General features: G+C 46.2%; 1 protein-coding gene across 4 annotated transcripts in view; it reads right to left on the reverse strand.

Moving 5' to 3' along the window:
- Positions 1 to 23,360, reverse strand: part of SCLT1 (sodium channel and clathrin linker 1) — a 410,760-nt gene that overhangs the window by 49,337 nt on the left and 338,063 nt on the right. For all 4 annotated transcript variants that reach the window (XM_063920346.1, XM_063920347.1, XM_063920345.1 and 1 more), the window contains exons 16-17: positions 5,083 to 5,157; positions 4,232 to 4,377 (exon numbers count right to left, since the gene is read on the reverse strand). In XM_063920346.1, the coding sequence (XP_063776416.1) occupies positions 4,232 to 4,377; positions 5,083 to 5,157 (221 nt within the window). The remainder of the gene's footprint in view (positions 1 to 4,231; positions 4,378 to 5,082; positions 5,158 to 23,360) is intronic.

Raw genomic sequence — 23,360 nt, forward strand, 5'->3', positions numbered from 1 at the left:
ATCTGGCACCTTCACTTGATTCCTCTAATGAAGGTAATGAATCTACCCTCTTATTATCTTCCTACTCCCCTATCTCTCTTCTTGTTCCTTTACCCTTACAAAATCAGTATGATATCCCGGATGTCGGGATCCCGGTGATCAGGAAACCAACAGCCGGAATACCAGTGGCGAGTGCAGCGTGTCCCCTCGCGGGCTCGCCACACTTCGGGCCTGGTGGCGACGGTTATATTCCCCCTCGGGTGGTGGCGTGGTATTTCACTGGGTGTCGGGATTCTGGCATCCTGGCAGCCGGGATCCCAACATCCGCCATAATGAATGCCTCCCATCAGTATAACTATGTATCCTTTTACAATTCCCAAACTTAACTAAAATCTCTAATGTCTCTCTCTACTGATATCTTCCCCACAATATTCAAGCAAGCAGTGATTACTCCTATTCTGAAACACAAACTTTCTCCTATATTACCTTCCCATCTCTCAGCTCATCATCCCTCTGAGATTCTTGAGAGGCTAGTCTGCACCCACCTCACACACCTATTGGATGCACATCAGTCTAGATTTCATTTCCACTACTCCAGAGACTGCACTTACTAGATTTAGCAGGGATCAAATCATTTTCCAACTTACAGGCAATTATTTCGTAATCTCCTTGATCTCACTACTGCATTTGACAAAGTTGGTCACTCTCTTCTCATTCACACACCACAATCTCTGGTTCTCATCCTACTTATGAAATTGCTCTTTCCGTGTTCATTCCTCTGGATCCACCGCTGCTTCCTTTATCAGATGGGAGTACCACAGAACTCAATACTAAGTCCTCTGTTCTTATCTAGCTGTAAGGAGTCTTTATGATTTATTGGTGGGCGGGATGCCGGCTGTCCATAACCCGACAGCGGGATCCCATCCGCCAGAATGCCAGCAGCGGGGCGAGCACTAAGAGTCCCCTTGCGGGCTCGCTGCGCTCACCACGCTGCGGGCTTGATGGCTCGCTGCACTCGCCACAGGATCTGTTCCCCCTCTATGGGTGTCATGGATACCCACAAGTGGGAATAGTTCTGTTCTTCAAGATTGTGATTCCGGCTGGCAGCATTGTCGTCTGTTGGGATTCCGGTGTTCGTATCCTGACTGCTAGGATCCCGACAGCCGGCAAAGATTGGGTGTGATAAACAACTGAATCGTCCCCATGCCAGTCACAAAAAACTTACATATGGTCTCTTTCTACAAACACATAACCCACTATACCCAAGCCAACAATGCTGTGCGAATGGAACATTTAGCCCACCAATAACTTTTTCGCCTTGCAATCTGGCTGGACCAATATGCCATATCTGATACCTAACCTCATGTATTAAACTCCTGTTACCCTATAGAATGTCACCTTGTGTGCAGGGCCCCTCTTACCTCTATGTCTGTCTATTTATAGCCTGTCTCATTTTACAACCATTGTAAAGTGTAACAGATTAAGCTGGTGCTACAGTATATAAATGTTCTAAATAAACTAACAAAATACAGGTTGAGTATCCCTTATCCAAAATGCTTGGGACCAGAGGAATTTTGGATATGGGATATTTCCGTATTTTGGAATAATTGCATACCATAATGAGATATTATGGTGATGGGACCTAAATCTAAGCACAGAATGCATTTATGTTACATATACACCTTATACACACAGCCTGAAGGTCATTTTAGACAATATTTTTTATAACTTTGTGCATTAAACAAAGTGTGTGTACATACACATAATTCATTTATGTTTCATATACACCTTATACACACAGCCTAAAGGTCATTTAATACAATATTTTTAATAACTTTGAGTATTAAACAAAGTTTGTGTACATTGAGCCATCAAAAAACAAAGGTTTCACTATCTCAGTTTCACTTAAAAAAGTCTGTATTTCGGAATATTCCGTATTTCGGAATATTTGGATATGGGATACTCAACCTGTATATCACTGTACACTCAATCCCCTTACCCACCTCAATGCCCCCTCATCATCCTCTTCACCATATAAATCCCACTATCAACATGTCTCCATCATTCTTGTCATAACGCAACACCAGCATCATCCTGCCCCATCATCACCAATACATCATTATAATCATAATTAGCCATCCATCTACATAGTCATATTCATTAAATCAGCAATAGTTATTAAGTCCTTGTCCCTGCAACACCCAATCCACCACCACTAACACCTACAGCAATCATTACTAACTGCACCATTCTGCAGCATTATCTCCTTAACCAGCCTTCCAATCATGGCATTCCTCCATCATTACCTTATCTTTATTAAATAACCCATCCATTAACCTTTGCTCCTCGCTCAAAACTACACTGCTCCTCTGCATGTACTCGGTCTGTGAGCATCAGCACCCAACTGGGCAAGTAAAAAACGTGTCCCCCAGAATGCTAGACACTATAATGGCCGATCCTGGGTGTCAATCGAATGTAAGTTTTAATGCTCAATACACAGCCATGTACAACAAGGCTCTGACCACAGACACAGCAGCACATGAAGATGTACAAAAGTCAGGGCATATCTTCCAAGGAGTCCAAGGTTCATTGAGCCCTTGTATCTCACACCCAAAGTTCCCACATAAATGTCATTTTAGCGCGTTACATTTTGTAAATAAAAGTTATGTAAAAGTTTTGAACGTCACTTATTTGCTGCTGAGGGGTAAATTTACTAAGCAGTGTTTTGAAGTGAATGAAAAGAAAATCTGTATTTTATTTTTCTGAACACCAACAAGTACTTTGTGGTTCTTGCTTGAGCATTGATCTACTTTTCTAGAATGTGAAATATTAAGGTGTTAGAAGTGGATTTTCATAAGAAAATCTGCACTTGACAATAATAATACATTCATTTATTTTAGTAATGTTAATTAAATGAATAAAGTGTGTAGGTACACTCGTAATATGGTAGACCAACAAATCATACTATTTTGAAAAGAAAGCAACTTACTGCATTATGAGGGCGCCTTTCGGTTTGTGGATGCCAGAATGGAGGAGACCTGTGCATTAGAACCAAACCATCTCTGAGATCCCTAACGCTTACTGGAATGTAGAGTATTATTGTTTGGTGATCACCAGATCATAGCTACTAAAGGGGCACTCCTCTGAATGAGGTGGGAACTCCAAGTGTGTAGGTGCCAGTATGGGGGAGAACAAGCATTTTTAACAAAATCTACCCCATCTCCTGACTCAATTGGTATTCAGTGACTCTGCAGGAGGTTTATTGTCTAGCAGAAATCCGCTTACTTTAATTGTGTTTATTGAATCAGACCCTCATATTTTATGCTCCAATGGAGTAGGGACTGATGTGACTAATTACGAAATGGTTAGCGTCATATAACCAAAATAATAATAATAATTTTCTATATTTTTAGACATGGTGCCCAACGTTACTTAAAAATTTATGGGGCCGAATGTAATGTAGTCCGAGTTGGCAGGAGCTGCAGATACCTGGCCAAACGCAGACTTTTTTTTTAAAAGCGGCAAACATTTACAAGGCATGGTTTTACCGTATACATGATTGCAGCTTTAAAAAAATAAAAAAGTCAGAAATCAACCGGGAACCCGCACCTCCTGCCAACTCGGACTACAATACATCCCACCCATTACCGGATTAAATATTCCATACCTGTATTATATAACGTGTGTTTATTCCAATCAAATTTGTATCTATCTATATCTATCTATCTATATATTTAACTATCTATTTATGTTAATGAGTGTGTTGTTAAAAATAGTGTTTTAGATATTGCAAAAAAAAAAAAATTCCAATCAAATATCTGTCTGTCTGTCTATCTATCTATCTATCTATCTATCTATCTATCTATATCTAGATAGACAGACAGACAGACAGATATTTGATAGGAATTTTTTTTTTTTTTGCAATATCTAAAACACTATTTTTAACAACACACTCATTAACATAAACTATTGTCGGTCAGAAGACACGTAATTTAGACTATTTAATTAGGTGGGACTCATGGCTGTAGGTGGCTGTACATCCAACAGTACACTTCTGCCAAATGAAAACATTTGTACATACTAACAATATCACCAGATGTGCAGCTGGTATTTTGAAGACAATGTAGAACAAACAGCTTTATCTCATAATGAGTTCCCCCATAGGATTTTAATCTACATAGTCATCTCAAAAAGCTTTAAACAGCATTTGACTTTTTCCTGCTATAATTGATGGTTAGAAAGGTTTGCTCACTTTAGTTCCAACTGTTTCATTTTCTTTTGCACTACACTCAGATTTATCTTGAGGTCATCTTTACTGCGTTCAGCTATCAGACATCGCTGCTGTAATTCCTCCTGCTTCCTATAATCTCTCTCATTCACCCGGCCTTCTCGATACACCTGCAACAAGAGATTGGATCACGTTGACATGAGATCGCCAAGAAGGATTGAAACGTACTTACTGGATAAGGGTCAGAAAACAAAATACACAACTGCAGATGATGTGCATTAACAAACAGATGATACAGGAGAGATTGTATTTCACAAAAAGTTAAATGGCAGCGTATAATATAAGAAAAATACTTTGGTAAAGTACCTCTGACTTTACCAAAGTGGGTTGTTAATGCAGATACAGCAGGAATATACAAATAACTGTGAAACTGTTAAAATACAAAACATATATTTGATTATATAGTGCAAATACCCTGATTAAACTACACTCTCCCTGCATTTGTTGGAGCAGTACGGATGGTGTAATGGTTAGCATTACTGCCTCACAACACTGAGGTCATGGGTTCGATTCCAACCATGGCCCTAACTGTGCGGAGTTTGTATATTCTCCCCGTACTTGCGTGGGTTTCCTCCGGGTACTCCGGTTTCCTCCCACAATCCAAAAATATACTGGTAGGTTAATTGGCTCCCAACAAAATTAACACTAGCGTGAATGTGTCTGTGTACATGTGGTAGGGAATATAGAATGTAAGCTCCACTGGGGCAGGGTCTGATGTGAATGGGCAAATATTCTCTGTACAGCGCTGCGGAATATGTGTGCGCTATATAAATAACTGGTAATAATAATAATAATAATTTGAGGCCATGCCTTACCTTTTCCAGCTCTTCCTCTGCAGCCCGCTTCTCTCTTAAGGCACGCTCAACAAGGCTCTGTTTCCCTCCACTTTCCTGTGCAAACAGAAAAGGAGCACTTTACCAAAAACACAGGTTGGGGACTAGTTTAATATATCTTGGTTATATTTATAAAGATAAGAGATACTGGGTCCTTTGACTTAAAATATAAGAGCTTGGTAGTATGCAGATGTCTGTATATAAATCATCAATAAAGCTTCCTTTGTATAATTACAGGAACTATTAAAACACCGTATGAATGCTAGATTTTCAGGCAAATGCACTGCGGTGGACTGACCATTGACCTTACCAGGACTTTTCCCAGTGGCCTCACTACCCTCCCTATTGATGTGCGCAGTGATGCTCTAAGGGAAAGTTGCCTCAACGTCTGACCTACTGTGTGTCTGATTCCAGCTGATACCTCATCACAGAGACAGACATGCGCAGGGACACCATGAAGGGCGATCATAGTTTTTGCCTAATATGTTTATATCTCCAGAACTGAGAGTACTAAGAGTTTTAACACAATAAAATTTCAAGACTAAAAGAAAAACCACAAGAACACATGGAATGGGAACAAACTGTTGGGACTTTTTAGATGTGGACCATGTCCACATATACAGGCTTAGTAGTGGGTTGAGTGTCAGTGGCATTGCTGTAGTGCAAGATTGGGGGTGGTGGTGTTACCGCAGTGCGCAATGGGGGGGCAGTGAGATTGCTCTACTGCTCGCTTGGTTATGGTCGCATTGCTGCAGAGCGGTGCTGGGGGCTGTGGCACTGCTGCAGCGCAGAGGTGGAGGCCATGGCACTGCTGCAGAGCAGAGTTGGGGGCTATGCAGTTTCTGTAGTGTGGAGTTAGGGGCCCAAGGTGCTGTTGCAGTGCGGCGATGGGGGCTATGATGTTGCTGTAGTGTGGAGTTGGGGTCCATGGTGCTGCTGTAGTGTGGAGTTTCAGGCTATGATGTTGCTGCAGTGCCGAGTTTTCAGGCTATGATGTTGCTGCAGTGCAGAGTTTGGGGGCATGGCGCTGCTGCATTGTGGAGATGGGGGGGGGGGGGGGTATGACGTTAATGTAGTGTAAAGTTGGGGGGGTCATGGTATTGTTGCAGTGCGGAGTTTGGGGCTATGGCGTTGCTGCAGTATGGAATTGGGGGCCATGGCACTGCTGCAGCGCAGAGTCTGGGGCTACGACATTTCTGCAGTGCGGAGTTGGGGGGTCATGGCATTGCTGTAAGGTGTGGGTGTTGAGTGATATTCATATTATTTGGGGAGTATATTGCTGTTATAAGGATATGTGTTAAGAGGGGTACTGCGCTCAACTCTCAGCATTGCTATTGCTGGAGGTAATTCTGTAATGTGGAGGGGGTTTGTGGATCGTGATATAGTGTGGATGGGTCAGGGTGCAGTGCTGAAAAGGGAAGGGTGGGGGGTATATTGCTGAAATATGGAGGGGTAGGGATGCAGTGCGGTAATGTGGATGGGTCAGGATGCAGTGCTGTAAAGTGGTGGGGTAGGGGTGCAGTGTTGAAATATGAGGGGTTGTGGAGGGATCACGATACAGTGCTACAATGTGAAGGGGTCAGGATGCAGTGCTGTAATGTGGTTGGGGTACACTACTGTAATGTGGAGGGGTAGGGATGCAGTGCGGTAATGTGGAGGGGTCAGGATGCAGTGCTGTAATGTGGAGGGGGTACGGTGCTGTAATGTGGAGGGGTCGGGATGCAGTGCTGTAATGTGGAGGGGTCGGGAAGGAGGGCTGTAATGTGGAGGGGTCGGGATGCAGTGCTGTAATGTGGAAGGGTCGGGTAGGAGGGCTGTAATGTCGAGGGGTCGGGAAGGGGGGCTGTAATGTGGAGGGGTCGGGAAGCAGGGCTGTAATGTGGAAGGGTCAGGAAGCAGGGCTGTAATGTGGAAGGGTCAGGAAGGAGGGCTGTAATGTGGAGGGGTCGGGAAGGAGGGCTGTAATCTGGAAGGGTCGGGAAGCAGGGCTGTAGCGTTGAAGGGTCGAGAAGCAGGGCTGTAATGTGGAAGGGTCGGGAAGCAGGGCTGTAATGTGGAAGAGTCGGGAAGCAGGGCTGTAATGTGGAAGGGTCAGGAAGCAGGGCTGTAATGTGGAGAGTTTGGAAGTGAACTGATGATTTCTGGGGCGTGTGGGGTGCTTTGGATACATTGGGGTGGTGGTGGTGATGGGGGTGTAATGTTAATGGTTACATGGAGAGAATAGGATTTTAATTACCTACAGGTAAATCCTTTTCTCGTAGTCCGTAGAGTATGCTGGGCGTCTGCCCAGCGCTTCGTGATCCTGCAGTGGTTACTTAGTTCAGTACTGCTTAGTTCTTGGTTAAGTACTGTTTCACATTTTAAAAATAGGATTTTGGTTACCTACCGGTAAATCCTTTTCTCGTAGTCCATAGAGGATGCTGGGGTCCATATTAGTACCATGGGGTATAGACGGGTCCACCAGGAGCCATTGGCACTTTAAGAGTTTAATAGTGTGGGCTGGCTCCTCCCTCTATACCCCTCCTACCAGACTCAGTCTAGAAACTGTGCCCGAGGATACGACATACTTCGACAGAAGGAATTACACAGATTGTGGCGAGCTTCATACCAGCTCACACAACAGGAGAATCCGGCCAACATGCCGGAACAACTTCAGCAACAGCTGAAACAGTAAATAACACAGAACTTACCTAGGAACCAGGTAACACTGAACCAGAAAACCAATGCAGGTAAACGAAGCGCTGGGCGGGCGCCCAGCAACCCCTATGGACTACGAGAAAAGGATTTACCGGTAGGTAACCAAAATCCTATTTTCTCTTACGTCCTAGAGGATGCTGGGGTCCATATTAGTACCATGGGGATGTACCAAAGCTCCCAGTACGGGAGGGAGAGCGTGGAGGCTCCTGCAACACTTCTTGACCAAACTTGAGGTCATCAGAGGCCAAAGTATTGAACTTGTAAAACTTGGCAAACGTGTTCGACCCAGACCAAGTAGCTGCTTGGCAGAGTTGTACCGCCGAGACACCCCGGGCAGCCGCCCAGGAAGAGCCCACTTTACGAGTAGAGTGGGCCTTTACAGATTTTGGACACGGCAATCCTGCCGTGGAATAAGCATGCTGGATAGTGAACCTGATCCAGCGGGAGATCGACTGCTTAGAAGCAGGACATGCAATTTTCTTTGGATCATAGAGGACAAACAGAGAGTCACTTTTCCTATGACGAGCCATCCTCTTCACGTAAATCTTCAAAGCACTCACTACATCCAAGGCCTTTGAAGTAATTGAGGAGTCAGTAGCCACTGGTACCACAATAGGTTGGTTGATGTGGAAAGCTGAACTGTGGACGAGTCCTAAGTTCCGCCCTGTCATTACAAGATAAAGCCCCCAATTCCAACACACGTCGTGCAGAAGCCAAGGCCAACAAAGTGATCGCCTTCCACGTGAGAAACTTGAGATCAGCCTCCTGTAAAGGCTCAAACCAAGCAGATTGCAGGAACTGCAACACCACATCAAGATCCCATGGAGCCGTAGGCGCCACAAAGGGAGGCTGGATGTGCAGAACCCCTTTCAAAAAGGTCTGAACCTCAGGAAGAACAGCCAATTGTTTTTGGAAGAAGATGGACAAATCAGAGATCTGGACCTTGATGGAGCCCAGTCTCAGTCCCATATCCACCCCTGCTTGCAGGAAAAGGAGAAAACGTCCAAGTTGAAATTCCACCGCCGGAAACTTCTTGGCCTCGCAACAAGAAACATATTTCTTCCAAATGCAATGGTAATGCTTAGACGTTACCCCCTTCCTGGCCTGTATCAGGGTAGGAATGACCTCACTCGGGATACCCTTCCGAACTAAGATCTGGCGTTCAACCGCCATGCCGTCAAACGAAGCCGCGGTAAGTCTTGATAAGCGAACGGCCCCTGCAGAAGCAGATCCTCCCGAAGAGGTAACGGCCGTGGATCTTCCAACAGAAGGCCAAGCCCTCCTTGGCCAGTCCGGAGCAATGAGGATTGCCAGAACCTTTGTTCTTCTCACGAGTTGAAGAACCTTTGGTATCAGAGGAAGTGAAGGGAACACATACACGACTTGAACACCCAAGGTGTTACCAGTGCGTCCACCGCCACTGCCTGTGGGTCTCTTGACCTGGAACAGTACCTCCGTAGCTTCTTGTTGAGGCGGGAGGCCATCATGTCTATATGAGGAACCCCCCCCCCCACCAACCGGTTACCTCCTCGAACACCTCCAGATGGAGGCCCCACTCCCCTGGATGGAGATCGTGTCTGCTGAGGAAGTCTGCTTCCCAGTTGTCTACGCCCGGAATGAAGATTGCCGACATCGCCACCGCGTGCCTTTCTGCCCAGATGAGGATTTTTGACACCTCCGCCATGGCAGCTCTGCTCTTCGTTCCGCCTTGTCGGTTTATGTAGGCCACTGTGGTCCTGTAGAAGGTGTGCTGCTTGCAGAAAGGGCGTTGAAAACGGCCCTGAGATCCAGGATGTTTATTGGGAAAAGTGACTCTTGATCCGACCATCTTCGTCGAAAGGTTTACACCAGAGCGACCGCTCCCCAACCTCTTAGACTTGCATCTGTGGTCAACAGGATCCAGTCTTGAATTCCGAACCTTCACCCTTCCAGAAGGTGTGGAAGTTGCAGCCACCAGAGGAGTGAAATCCTGGCTTTCGGAGACAGGCGTATCCTCTTGTGCATGTGTAGGTGAGAGCCCGACCACTGGTCCATGAGGTCCAGTTGAAAAGGTTGAGCATGAAACCTGCCGTACTGCAGAGCCTCGTAGGCGGCAACCATCTTCCATAGAAGGCATATGCCTTGATGAACCGATACCCGGGTAGGCCATAGGACATCCCAGACCATTGTTTGAATCACCAACGCTTTCTCCGCTGGGAGAAATACCCTCTGCACCTCCGTGTCGAGGATCATGCCCAGGAAAGACAGCCGCCTTGTCGCCTCCAGATGAGACTTCGGAAGGTTCAGGATCCAACCGTGCTTCCTGAGCAGCTGTGTCGTGAGCGCGATAGACCGCAATAACCTCTCCCTGGATGACGCCTTGATCAGGAGATCGTCCAGATATGGAATTATGTTCACCCCCTGTTTGCGGAGGAGAACCATCATCTCCGCCATCACCTTGGTGAAGATCCTTGGTGCTGTGGAGAGGCCAAACGGCAGCGCCTGGAACTGATAGTGATCGTCCATCAGCGCAAACCTGAGATAAGCTTGATGCGGCGCCCAAATGGGAATGTGAAGGTAAGCATCCTTGATGTCCAGGGACACCAGGAACTCCCCCTCCGACAGCCCTGATATGACAGCTCTCAGAGATTCCATCTTGAATTTGAACTCCTTGAGATAAGGGTTCAAAAGACTTTAAATTTAGAATAGGCCGTACCGAACCATCCGGTTTCGGTACCACAAAAAGGTACGAATAATAACCCTTGTTCCTTTGCTGAAGAGGGACCTGAACAATGACCTTAATGACACCACCAATTTCCTGATGGCCTCCAGAAGAATTGTCCTGTCCTCCAGCAGCGCTGGCAAGCCTGACTTGAAGAAACGGTGAGGCGGGGGATCTTGAAACTCCAGTCTGTACCCCCTGGACACTATATCCAGAACCCAGGGGTCCAGACCCGACGACACCCAGACGTGGCTGAACCGCCTGAGTCTCGCCCCCACCTGACCTCCTTCCAGGCCTAGCTGTTCACCATCATGCGGAGGACTTAGGAGTATCAGAAGCGGGCTTCTGGGTCTGGGAACCTGCGGGAGCGGGCTTCTTTCCTTTGGCACGACCACCTCTGAAGAAGGTGTTCGAAGGCTTATTCTTTCTAGGCCTCGCAGCCCGAAAGGACTGTGACGTGTTAGATGAAAAGGGCTTCTTCGTAGCCGGTGCAGCTGAGGGGAGAAAAGGAGACTTACCCGCGGTAGCCGTGGCAATCCACACATCCAGCGCCTCCCCAAAGAGAGCCTGACCTTTGTACGGAAGGCCTTCCCCACACTTTCTGGATTCCGCGTCCGCAGACCAGTCACGCAGCCAGAGACCTCTGCGAGCAGAGACTGACATGGAGGAGATCCCCGCAGCCATGGAACCCAGGTCCTTCATGGAATCCATCAGTAACCCTGCAGAATCCTGAATATTACGTAAAAACAAATCAACGTCACCTTTGTCCAGCATAGACGATTCCTCCTGCAGAGTGATCGACCACCTGGCAATAGCTTTATAGCCCCAGAAGCCATGTAAATGGATTTCAGCGTAGCATCCACCTTGCGATCTGCCGGGTCCTTTAACGCGGTAGATCCCGGGACCGGTAAAACTACCTGTTTGGACAGCCTGGATACAGAGGCGTCGACTATCGGCGGGGACTCCCATCTCTTCCTATCTTCCTCTGGGAAGGGAAAAGCCACTAACACCCTCTTGGGAATCTGGAATTTCTTTTCCGGAGTTTCCCATGCCTTTTCAAAGATAGCATTCAATTCTTTGGATGCCGGGAAAGTGAGGGGGTGCTTCTTATTATCAGTGAAGAAGGCCTCCTCCACCTGCTCCGGCGCTGTGTCTGAAATGTGTAAAACATCCCTAACAGCCTCAATCATCAACTGCACCCCCTTGGCTAGTGATGCCGTCCACCGCAACACATCCCCATCACCGTCTGCAGCGTGAGAGTCGGTGTCCGTGTCATCCTGCATAATTGCAAGCGCACGTTTATGAGAATGTACCGCAGGGGACCCCGAGGAGGCAGAATTAGACCATACCACCATAGAGGACTGGAGGACCTGAGTGGCAAGCTCAGTCCTAGCCACCCTATCAGAAATCTGAGAAATAGTCCCCCTCAGAGAGACTAACCATTCTGGCTCTCTAGCTGGGATCTGCACTAAAACAGTGCAATCCTGATTACATGGAATGGAGTCTTCCTGGGAAGACAAATCCTCTGCAGCATATGAAACAGTGTCCCTAGACATGTTGCACACACACTCAAACACCCCACAAACACACAGGGTATTATGAGGACAGAGTCCCCCCCCCCCCCCCCCCCCCGCCAAGAATGGCAGAGAGACACAGAGATTGGAGCCAACCCACACACACCGCTTTTCAGGTAAAGGGAGTCCCTTCCCAGCACTGACTGTGTCCCTTAATAGGTGACACAGCCTTTAAGCAGCCTCCCCTCCCTTCTACAGCCCCCTGGTACCGTACAGACTGCTGGAGAAAGCTCCGGAGGGACCTGGATCCAGTGAACCGTGACTGCAGGCAGGAAAAATGGAGCTGAACGCTGCTGGGTCCGCTCTGAGAAGCTCCGTCCCCTTCAATGGCGCTGTCTTCCCGCTCACATGAAGATTATACTGGCCCGGAGGAATTTGCTGACCTGGGTCTGCAGACCCCAACATGCTGAAAAAAACCAGTGTAGGGTCCGGAGCTGACCCAGGGCGCTACCTCCCAACGCCGCACCAAGGTACCGCTGAGCCTTCCAGGAGCGCTCCTGACCCTGTAGCCGCCCTCTTCACACTGTCCCCCCGCTTGCAAGGGGGGACAGTGACGGACTCGCCACACTTCAGCTTCTGAGGGGGTGGCGGCTTGCTGCCGGGGCGAGCATTCCCCTGCGGCAGGGCGCGACCATACCCCTCTGGAGCCAATGTCCAGTCAGCGGGAGCAGTGGCTCAAGACCCCGAGGGGCGGACAGTCCCACGCTGCAGGGAGGTTGTCGCCAGCAGCCTCCCTGTAAAATAAAAAACCTGAAAAGAAAGAAAAATTACTCTTTACCAAGATAACTCTGTAGAGCTCCCCTAGCTGTGACCGGCTCCTCCGGGCACATTTTCTAAACTGACTCTGGTAGGAGGGGCATATTAAATTCTTAAAGTGCCAATGGCTCCTGGTGGACCCGTCTATACCCCATGGCACTAATATGCACCCCAGCATCCTCTAGGACGTAAGAGAAAATATACCCATTTTTCTTACGTCCTAGGGGATGCTGGGGTCCACATTAGTACCATGGGGTATAGATGGGTCCACTAGGAGCCACTGGCAAGAGTTTGAGTGTGTGGGCTGGCTCCTCCCTCTATGCCCCTCCTACCAGACTCAGTTTAGAAAATGTGCCCGGAGGAGCCGGTCACAGCTAGGGGAGCTCCATAGGAGTTTTTAGTTTTATTATTTTTATTAGAGTTTAGGCACAGGGAGGCTGCTGGCAACAGCCTCCCTGCTTCGAGGGACTAAGGGGGGTGGAGTAGTGTCTGCCCTGTGGGGTCTGAGCCACTATCTCCGCTGACAGGACACTGAGCTCCTGAGGGAATCAAGCGTTCACCGCCACAGGGGATCGCTCACCCCAGCAGCATGCCGCCACCCCCTTACAGAGCCAGAAGATCAGTGGCGAGTTAGTCACCGCCACCCCTGTCAAGTGGGGAGCCGGTGTGAAGATGGCGGCAACAGGGTAGGGAGCGCAGTACTATCTGTGCTCCGGGGCTCAGCGGTACATAGTTGCGGCGCTGTGAGGAGCGCCCTGAGCCAGTGCCTACACCCTACACTGTCCAGAAAGCCTGTCAAGGTCCCGGGATCTCTGCCAGCATAAATCCTCAGACCAGTATAATAATCAGAAGAGCGGGAAGCAGCGCCATGAAAAGGGGCGGAGCTTCTCCTCAGAGCGGACCCAGCAGTATTCAGCACCATTTTCCTGCCTGCAGCAGCGCTGACAGGGAGAGCTGTCCCTCCAGATCAACTCCAGCTGCCTTGTACGGTACCAGGGGGTTGTAGAAGGGGGAGGGGGGGAGACTGTGTATAGCTATACTGTGTGTCCTATTAAGGTGCACAGTAAGCGCTGGATAAGGGTTTATCTATATCCTGAAGCGCTGTGTGTGGGTTGGCTCAAAGCTCTGTGTCTCACTTGGCATTCTTAGGGGGGAAACTCTGTCTGCCCCTTCCCTGTGTGTGTGTGGAGTGTTTGTTGTCTCCAGAAACTATGTCCAGGGACTCTGTGTCATATGCTGCAGAGAATAATTCCTCTCAGGATGAGCCCATTCCATGTAATCAGGATTGTACTGTTTTAGTGCAGATCCCTGCAAGGGAGCCTGAGTGGTTGGCCTCTATTAAAAGTATGATTTCTCAGATTTCTACTAGGGTTGCACAAAATGAAACTGCAACTCAGGTCTTACAGAACTCTATGGCAGTTTGGTCCGGTTCTGTTCCCTCAGGGGCCCCTAGCGTACGCTCTCAAAAACGTGCTCTTGCCCAGATTATGCAGGATGACACGGATACCGATTCTGACACAGCAGACGGTGATGGGGAGGGCCTGCGGGGGGCGGCATCTCTTGCAAAAGGGATGAATCTGATGATTGAGGCTATTAGAGATGTGTTGAATATTACAGATACAACACCTGAGCAGGTTGAGGAGGCTTTCTTCACTGACAATAAGAAGACCTCGCTAAGCTTCCCTGCATCTAAGGAATTAAACGCTATATTTGAGAAATCCTGGGAAAACCAAGATAAAAAAATTCAGATCCCTAGGAAGGTTCTGGATGCTTTTCCTTTCCTGAGGAGGATAGGAAAAAATGGGAAAACCCGCCCGTAGTTGACGCGTCTATCTCCAGACTGTCTAAAAAGGTGGTTTTACCCGTTCCAGGATCTACCGCGTTAAAAGAACCGGCTGATTGTAAAATTTACACTACACTCAAAGCCATATACATGGCTTCAGGGGTGATCTTACGTCCTACTATTGCCTGTGCGTGGATTGCTAAAAGCTATAGTAAAGTGGTCTGACACGTTACTTGAAGATTCAAATACCGTATATACTCGAGTATAAGCCGACTTTTTCAGCACCTTTTTTTGTGCTGAAAAAGCCACTTCGGCTTATACTCGAGTCAGTTGTAGGAGGGACACGGAGGGCACAGCGCGCGGCTCTTCTGTGTCCCTCCTGCGTCTCCGGCGTGTATGTGTTAAAGGAAGTGCACGAACTGGCACTTCCTTTAACACACACACGCCACTGCCGCCGGAGACGCAGGAGGGACACAAGAGAGCCGCGCGCTGTGCCCTCCGTGTCCCTCCTTCAGAAGACAGCGCGGGAGCGACGGGACAGCGCGGGAGCGACGGAGGGTAAGTAACAAACTGGCACTGTGGGGCATATCTGGCAGCATGAGGGCATATCTGGCACTGTGTGGCATATCTGGCACTGTGGGGCCTATCTGGCACTGTGGGGCATATCTGGCACATCTGGCACTGTGGGGCATATCTGGCAGCATGAGGGCATATCTGGCACTGTGGGGCATATCTGGCAGCATGAGGGCATATCTGGCACTGTGGGGCATATCTGGCACTGTGGGGCATATCTGGCAGCATGAGTGCATATCTAGCAGCATGAGGGCATATCTGGCACATCTGGCACTGTGGGGCCTATCTGGCAGCATGAGGGCATATCTGGCACTGTGGGGCAAATCTGGCAGCATGAGGGCATATCTGGCACTGTGGGGGCATATCTGGCATATGAGGGCTGTGTACGTCTTGTCGAAGTCAAAAATATTACATAAAGAGAACATACAAACTCAGTACATAACTATAATAATATCAAGCGCCAGACATCATGATGATTTAAAATTATATATAATGAAGTAATGTCATGTATGTGTATTGCTTGAACGAAACAAGATAGACCGGTCATGTTTACTATTGAAGCAACCAGATTGATGTGTAGATTCATTTGATGCTTGTTGTGAAGTTGTGGGACATTGCAGCGGATAATTATGATTAAATGTATAAAAGCTAAAATCACTTTTATTAGAACAATAGATATTCCAAACAGGTAGTGCACAGGAAACTCAGGCCAGCCCTTTGGATGTCTTCAAGGCTGAACCTGATTAGCATATACAAAGAGTCTAGTGACTCATCATGAATCCCTCCCCCAAAAACTAGATAACACTTGATGATCACACAGGAGGGCAGTTCCTGTTTTGGTCTCAGCGTAAGATGGAGTCCCAGCATGATTTTAGAGAAAGAGAGAGAGACATAAGCATTGAGGTGATGGTATTGTATTGCTGGCCTGTAACTGTATGTATTAACTGCTTACTGTGTGAGTTGTAATCATGTAATTATAGGTATACTGTACATTGTAATATATATTGAATCCATATCCTTTTACTAACAAATATATACATCAATGAGCTTTGGAACTCAGATAATGTGTGGGTGTATTGTTTTCTCTTATGGGATGCAGTGTTTTGCGATGTACAGCGCACTTTTATCGTATATAGTAATAAGATGCGCCTGGCATCTGCAATATATATAAAGAGGGGGCATTTTAAATATTTGTGAGAAAGCAATTTAGCATTCACAGATGAGGGCTCTTACTGGATATCAGGGTCTTAATGATGCACTGTACATTACAAACGCGGCTGTAATTGAATGGCTCCGATGGACGCATCGCGACGCTGATGAAAATAACATCCACGTGTATTGTTGTGTTATCAGTAAGCCAATGATATGAAATTTCAAGGGACAATGTGTTTCTCATAATATTTAAGATGCTAAAATTTATTTTTATTGCTGCAAAACAAAGTTCAAATTAGTCATATTGTGTTTGATTCAGATTGGATTGTTTATCTGTTAAGTAGGGTTAAAAGTACATTTAAAAGTTGCTGCATAGCCTTGATATCGTTTTTTTTAAACTCAGGCCTAAAATAACTTCTGGTGCTTGTATAATGTGATTTCTTTGTGACAAAGGAAGCCGCATGGTCTGTACTCCATTTTGGACTAACCACATGGCCTGTCCACCATTTTGTGTAAACCTCATGGATGTCGAAGGGGGAGGAGCAGTGCCATTTTAGGAAGGTCATTGTCTAAATAGCTGATTTTCATTCTGCTCAGAACAATCAGCTTTCCTTGGTCACATCAAACACCATTTATGAGTTACCAATGCATTTATTTAACCCATGCCATAGCCAATTACAAATAGTTTCAATTGGGCCTAATGAGAGTAAATGGTGAGATAGATGCTTGGCTTGGTTTGAGAAATTACACAGATAGAAAAAGGAAAGAAAGGGGTTTGTTTTTGTTTTTTTTCTCTTTTTCCTTCCAAGACTTGTAGAATCTGCTTGCTATAAGATAGCCATTGAAATGCAAATTAACCTGTGTAACTGCTTTTTCTTAGCAGTGAAAAACCACTTTTACAGGCAGGCAAAAGCACATAGCTTTGATATGCAAATTAGAAGCACTGAACGGGTAAATGAGTCTCATAGGAGACCAGTGAATGGTACATATATATAATATTATTATAATTATGTGTATATTTATATCAGTGTATGTTCTGCAAGATAGCTATCCAATCTGAATCATATCATTTAAATTACTGATTATTGCTAGAGTCATTATAGATCTGTGTAAGATAGGATACATTTGTTGCTATATAGGTAAATTTGAAATAACAGTATTTTAAGGAAGCAAGCGTAAAGACACAAACGCAGGTCTGCATAAAAGTTTATACAGAACAAGTTGTGTCTAGTGGGCAATAGTAATAAGTATTGTTCACATTTATAGAGCTGTGTCATTTGTTATATTGCGGACGCAGGGTTTTGTACACGTATCTCAGACAAAGTAAAGGACTGCGCACACAGCGTAAGAGACACGCACGGTCGCGTGTTTGCACAAAGTGCGTAAGATTGCGGGCGCTAAGTACAAATTACACAATAGTGTCGTTTAGTTCAAAGGTGGGATAGTAGACATTTAATATAATAGCACATAACTATCAGATTTCAAAAGCAGATTAGTATAAAAAAATGTAGTTTAAAAACTGAATTGCCTCTGGGGTAAAGCTGCCTATCTGAATGAATTAAAATTTTCTGTACAGAAAAACCAGTGTATTTGAGTGAGCGAACGTAGAAGTGAGTGGTTATTCAAACCCAGGGAATTCTGGATCCCGTCGTGTGGTACACCGAGTGAGTGGAGGCTTGGTGGCGTGAGGCGGCTGACTCACGTTAGTATAAGGTTTAATACGTAAGTCGTGAGGAGACTTACACAGGAGCATGGTAGGGAATTGTGAATTGTGTTGTGACCCATATAGTTTTTGATACGCTCCGGCTGAGGTTTCGCAGCTTGTGATTCGATTCCAGTGGTCGTACGGCAGATAAGTAACAAGTACCTATATGCTGTGCAATTGGACCGCGCGTTTGTGGGTGCAATATATAGCGCAACGTGATATCCTTTTTACGAGCTTTTGCGTAAAATCGCGGTATCATTAGCGCTGTATAGAGCATACGCAAGCGTGATTTGTGTATAATAAAGCGCACAGGGAGTTTTCACTGGTCTCTCTCAGGAAAATCTCCAACGACAGATACTTTACTGGAAAGGGTAAGTTATTCCTAAAAACTTCCAGTAAATATAGGTCAATAAGGGCCCTAAGTTGGGTACATTGCCTTCGCTATCGACAGTGTATGGTAGTACTGGCCAACGTGGGCGTGAGCAGGTGAAGAGCGCTCGGAGAACTTTCACCGTCACCTTATATTGAGTATTTTGGTGTTTGTGGGAAAAGGCCCACAATTATGGAAGCCAGTTTCTCAAGTAAGGGACGTTTTACCAGGGTTCAAGTTGAAGAGCCGCGGCCCAGGGGGTCAGCGAAGTTTAAAGGAAAAAGTATTATGTGTGGAAAATATGGTTCACACACTGAAGACTTTTTGTCTGAATGGGTACGTATGACTGAAAAAGATAGGGTACCATTCCCTAGGGTGGGCAGCTTTGAACCAGAGGTATTGCAGAAATTAAGGATAAGGATATGTCTGATAAAATCCCCAAAACAAAGTGTCAGATATACAAATTGTTTAAACCTGTGGCAGCAAGAGGGGTTGGTGAGTTTGATCCTAAGGTATTGCAGGTGGTATGTCTAACCAAAGTCATATAAGACAAGAATGGAAATATAAGAACTGTTTGAACTTGTAGCAACAATAAACAAGTAGGAAGAAAAAAAAAGAGAATGCACGTACACCGCTATATGTAGATGTGGAAGCAGTTACGGCCAGCATACAAACTATAGAAAATAATAAAAATATGAAAAATATGACTGTAACCTGTAACCTATATATGTACTAATGAATGTTGAAGTTTTATTTAGGAGGAGAAGGTGACCTGATTGTTTTCAGCCATTTCTCATGCACCCAGAGGAGTATCCAACCGGTAAAAGAAGAGCAGTAGCCTGTGGGGGAAGTGGCTGAGACCAGTGGAACAGGTAAGTATGGTATCATTTGTGTACATATATAGTAAAACCCCAAAAAAAATAAAATAAAGAAAGTAACGTCAGAAATGGAGAAAAAACCTGTCCGCACATTAGTATTTGCCAGTAGGAAAGCGGACAGAGACAAGGTAACCCCAGGGTATTTCTTTCAGTTACCATATAAGAAGTATTCATTCCTAGTAATGCCCCTAGTAAAGATGATCTCGGAAATGTTTGTTGGACCATGTACAGACCCTTAATACGGGATGAGAAGGATTGAATGAACCTAGAAGCTTGTTAAATTTTTTTTTTTTTGTCTCTTGCAGTAATAGAAAACTCTCCATCTGGATAAGACCACTGGTAAACACTAATTCGGCAAATGGGAGGTGGCTGTCACTGTGCAAATGGACGGGCTCAATAAGGCATTGAGTGTCAGGGTGCAGACTTCTTTGCAAACTTGGAAAGGGGTCACAGTAGCTAATCTTAGATAGTGTGCTATTGAACATCACAAGAATAGTGCTAGGCGCAGAGAACAACAGGTGGAGAGGTTGAGGACGGTAAGTATACTGGTACATACAGGAAAGACCCATCAGTCCAAATCCCAGAACCCTAATGGTCAATAATATGTTACACTTGTAGGAAGGAAGGGCATTTTGCCAGAGATTGTAGGAGTAGTAGGACACATAGTCAATATAGAACCCCTAGACAGAAAACACAAGCCACATTATTAAACACATAGACGGGACCAAGGGACATATAGTAAGGAATCATAAGCCATATAGAAAACACAGATTCGGCTAATGGGAAGAACAAAATAAATGCAACATTACCCTTTGACAAAACTTGAAGACTAATGTCGCATTCTACTGTTCTAGATGCATGTCCATCACACATAGAGGAAATTATCTCACAGATACCGGGTGCCCTATGAACTTAGGATGGACAGGACACTGGATTGATGGCTGGGATAGTCCCAGTAGAGATAAGACACAGATTTTTTTTTTTAGGGGTATAGACCAAGTAGAGAATCACTTCCCCGTAGTGCCCAATCCAGTTGTCAAATTTTTATAAAATTTTCTTCACCTCTACAAACTCATCTGTCACCAACCTCTATTCTTTTCTCTACAGTTTCCTCTTCATCTTTTGTGTTCACAGAGGGTAGTACAATACATGGATCCAAGTACAGTTCAAACTCCACATGCCTAGGTCCTTCAGAGTTCTGCCCGAACCCTGTATATCTCAACAGCACGATGACACCAGTATTACTGCAGTGTGCCTTGTCATGCACAAAGGGTGGAGAATGGGAATACTGGTGAAGGGAAATTTTGTATAGACACTGATATGCCTGTTGGTGAATGGCAAACCTGACATTTTCTTTTTCATTTTCATTTTCTCCTTTTTTCTCTCCTCTAGAGATGATTTTTTTTCTTTTTTTCTTTTTTGAGTTACGCTCATGGTACGCTCATTGCAAACACACGATAGTTAAATTAAGATACAAAAAAAAATAAGAATTTACTTACCGATAACTCTATTTCTCGGAGTCCGTAGTGGATGCTGGGGTTCCTGAAAGGACCATGGGGAATAGCGGCTCCGCAGGAGACAGGGCACAAAAAGTAAAGCTTTAGGATCAGGTGGTGTGCACTGGCTCCTCCCCCTATGACCCTCCTCCAAGCCTCAGTTAGGATACTGTGCCCGGACGAGCGTACACAATAAGGAAGGATTTATGAATCCCGGGTAAGACTCATACCAGCCACACCAATCACACTGTACAACCTGTGATCTGAACCCAGTTAACAGTATGATAACAGCGGAGCCTCTGAAAGACGGCTCACAACAATAATAACCCGATTTTTGTAACTATGTACAAGTATTGCAGATAATCCGCACTTGGGATGGGCGCCCAGCATCCACTACGGACTCCGAGAAATAGAATTATCGGTAAGTAAATTCTTATTTTCTCTATCGTCCTAGTGGATGCTGGGGTTCCTGAAAGGACCATGGGGATTATACCAAAGCTCCCAAACGGGCGGGAGAGTGCGGATGACTCTGCAGCACCGAATGAGAGAACTCCAGGTCCTCCTTAGCCAGGTTATCAAATTTGTAGGATTTTACAAACGTGTTTGCCCCTGACTAAATAGCCGCTCGGCAAAGTTGTAAAGCCGAGACCCCTCGGGCAGCCGCCCAAGATGAGCCCACCTTCCTTGTGGAATGGGCATTTACATATTTTGGCTGTGGCAGGCCTGCCACAGAATGTGCAAGCTGAATTGTATTACACATCCAACTAGCAAAAGTCTGCTTAGAAGCAAGAGCACCCAGTTTGTTGGGTGCATACAGGATAACAGCAAGTCAGTTTTCCTGACTCCAGCCGTCCTGGAACCTATATTTTCAGGGCCCTGACCACATCTAGCAACTTGGAGTCCTCCAAGTCCCTAGTAGGCGCAAGACACCACAATAAGCTGGTTCAGGTGAAACACTGACACCACCTTAGGGAGAGAACTGGGGACGAGTCCGCAGCTCTGCCCTGTCCGAATGGACCAACAGATATGGGCTTTTTTGAGAAAAAAAAAACCCACCAATTTGACACTCGCCTGGTCCAGGCCAGGTCCAAGAGCATGTTCACTTTTCATGTGAGATGCTTCAAATCCACAGATTTGACTGGTTTTAAACCAATGTGTTTTGAGGAATCCCAGAACTACGTTGAGATCCCACAGTGCCACTGGAGGCACAAAAGGGGGTTGTATATGCAATACTGCCTTGACAAACTTCTGGACTTCAGGAACTGAAGCCAATTCTTTCTGGAAGAAAAATCGACAGGGCCGAAATTTGAACCTTAATGGACCCCAATTTGAGGCCCATAGACACTCCTGTTTGCAGGAAATGCAGGAATCGACCGAGTTGAAATTTCTTCGTGGGGCCTTCCTGGCCTCACACCACGCAACATATTTTCGCCACATGTGGTGATAATGTTGTGCGGTCACCTCCTTTCTGGCTTTGACCAGGGTAGGAATGACCTCTTCCTGAATGCCTTTTCCCTTAGGATCCGGCGTTCCACCGCCATGCCGTCAAACGCAGCTGCGGTAAGTCTTGGAACAGACATGGTACTTGCTGAAACAAGTCCCTTCTTAGCGGCAGAGGCCATAAGTCCTCTGTGAGCATCTCTTGAAGTTCCGGGTACCAAGTCCTTCTTGGCCAATCCGGAGCCATGAGTATAGTTCTTACTCCTCTACGTCTTATAATTCTCAGTACCTTAGGTATGAAAAGCAGAGGATGGAACACATACACCGACTGGTACACCCACGGTGTTACCAGAACGTCCACAGCTATTGCCTGAGGGTCTCTTAACCTGGCGCAATACCTGTCCCGTTTTTTGTTCAGACGGGACGCCATCATGTCCACCTTTGGTAATTCCCAACGGTTTACAATCATGTGGAAAACTTCCCCATGAAGTTCCCACTCTGCCGGGTGGAGGTCGTGCCTACTGAGGAAGTCTGCTTCCCAGTTTCCATTCCCGGAATGAAACACTGCTGACAGTGCTATCACATGATTTTCCGCCCAGCGAAAAGTCCTTGCAGTTTTTGCCACTGCCCTCCTGCTTCTTGTGCCGCCCTGTCTATTTACGTGGGCGACTGCCGTGATGTTTTATCCCACTGGATCAATACCGGCTGACCTTGAAGCAGAGGTCTTGCTAAGCTTAGAGCATTATAAATTTACCCTTAGCTATATTTATGTGGAGAAAAGTCTCCAGACTTGATCACACTCCCTGGAAATTTTTTCCTTGTGTGACTGCTCCCCAGCCTCTCGGGCTGGCCTCCGTGGTCACCAACATCCAAAACTGAATGCCGAATCTGCGGCCCTCTAGAAGATGAGCACTCTGTAACCACCACAGGAGAGACACCCTTGTCCTTGGATATAGGGTTATCCGCTGATGCATCTGAAGATGCGATCCGGACCATTTGTCCAGCAGATCCCACTGAAAAGTTCTTGCATGAAATCTGCCGACTGGAATTGCTTCGAAGGAAGTCACCATTTTTTTTACCATGGCCCTTGTGCAATGATGCACTGATTTTAGGAGGTTCCTGACTAGCTCGGATA

Source organism: Pseudophryne corroboree, chromosome 1 (assembly GCF_028390025.1).
Source record: "Pseudophryne corroboree isolate aPseCor3 chromosome 1, aPseCor3.hap2, whole genome shotgun sequence".
NCBI lineage: Eukaryota > Metazoa > Chordata > Amphibia > Anura > Myobatrachidae > Pseudophryne > Pseudophryne corroboree.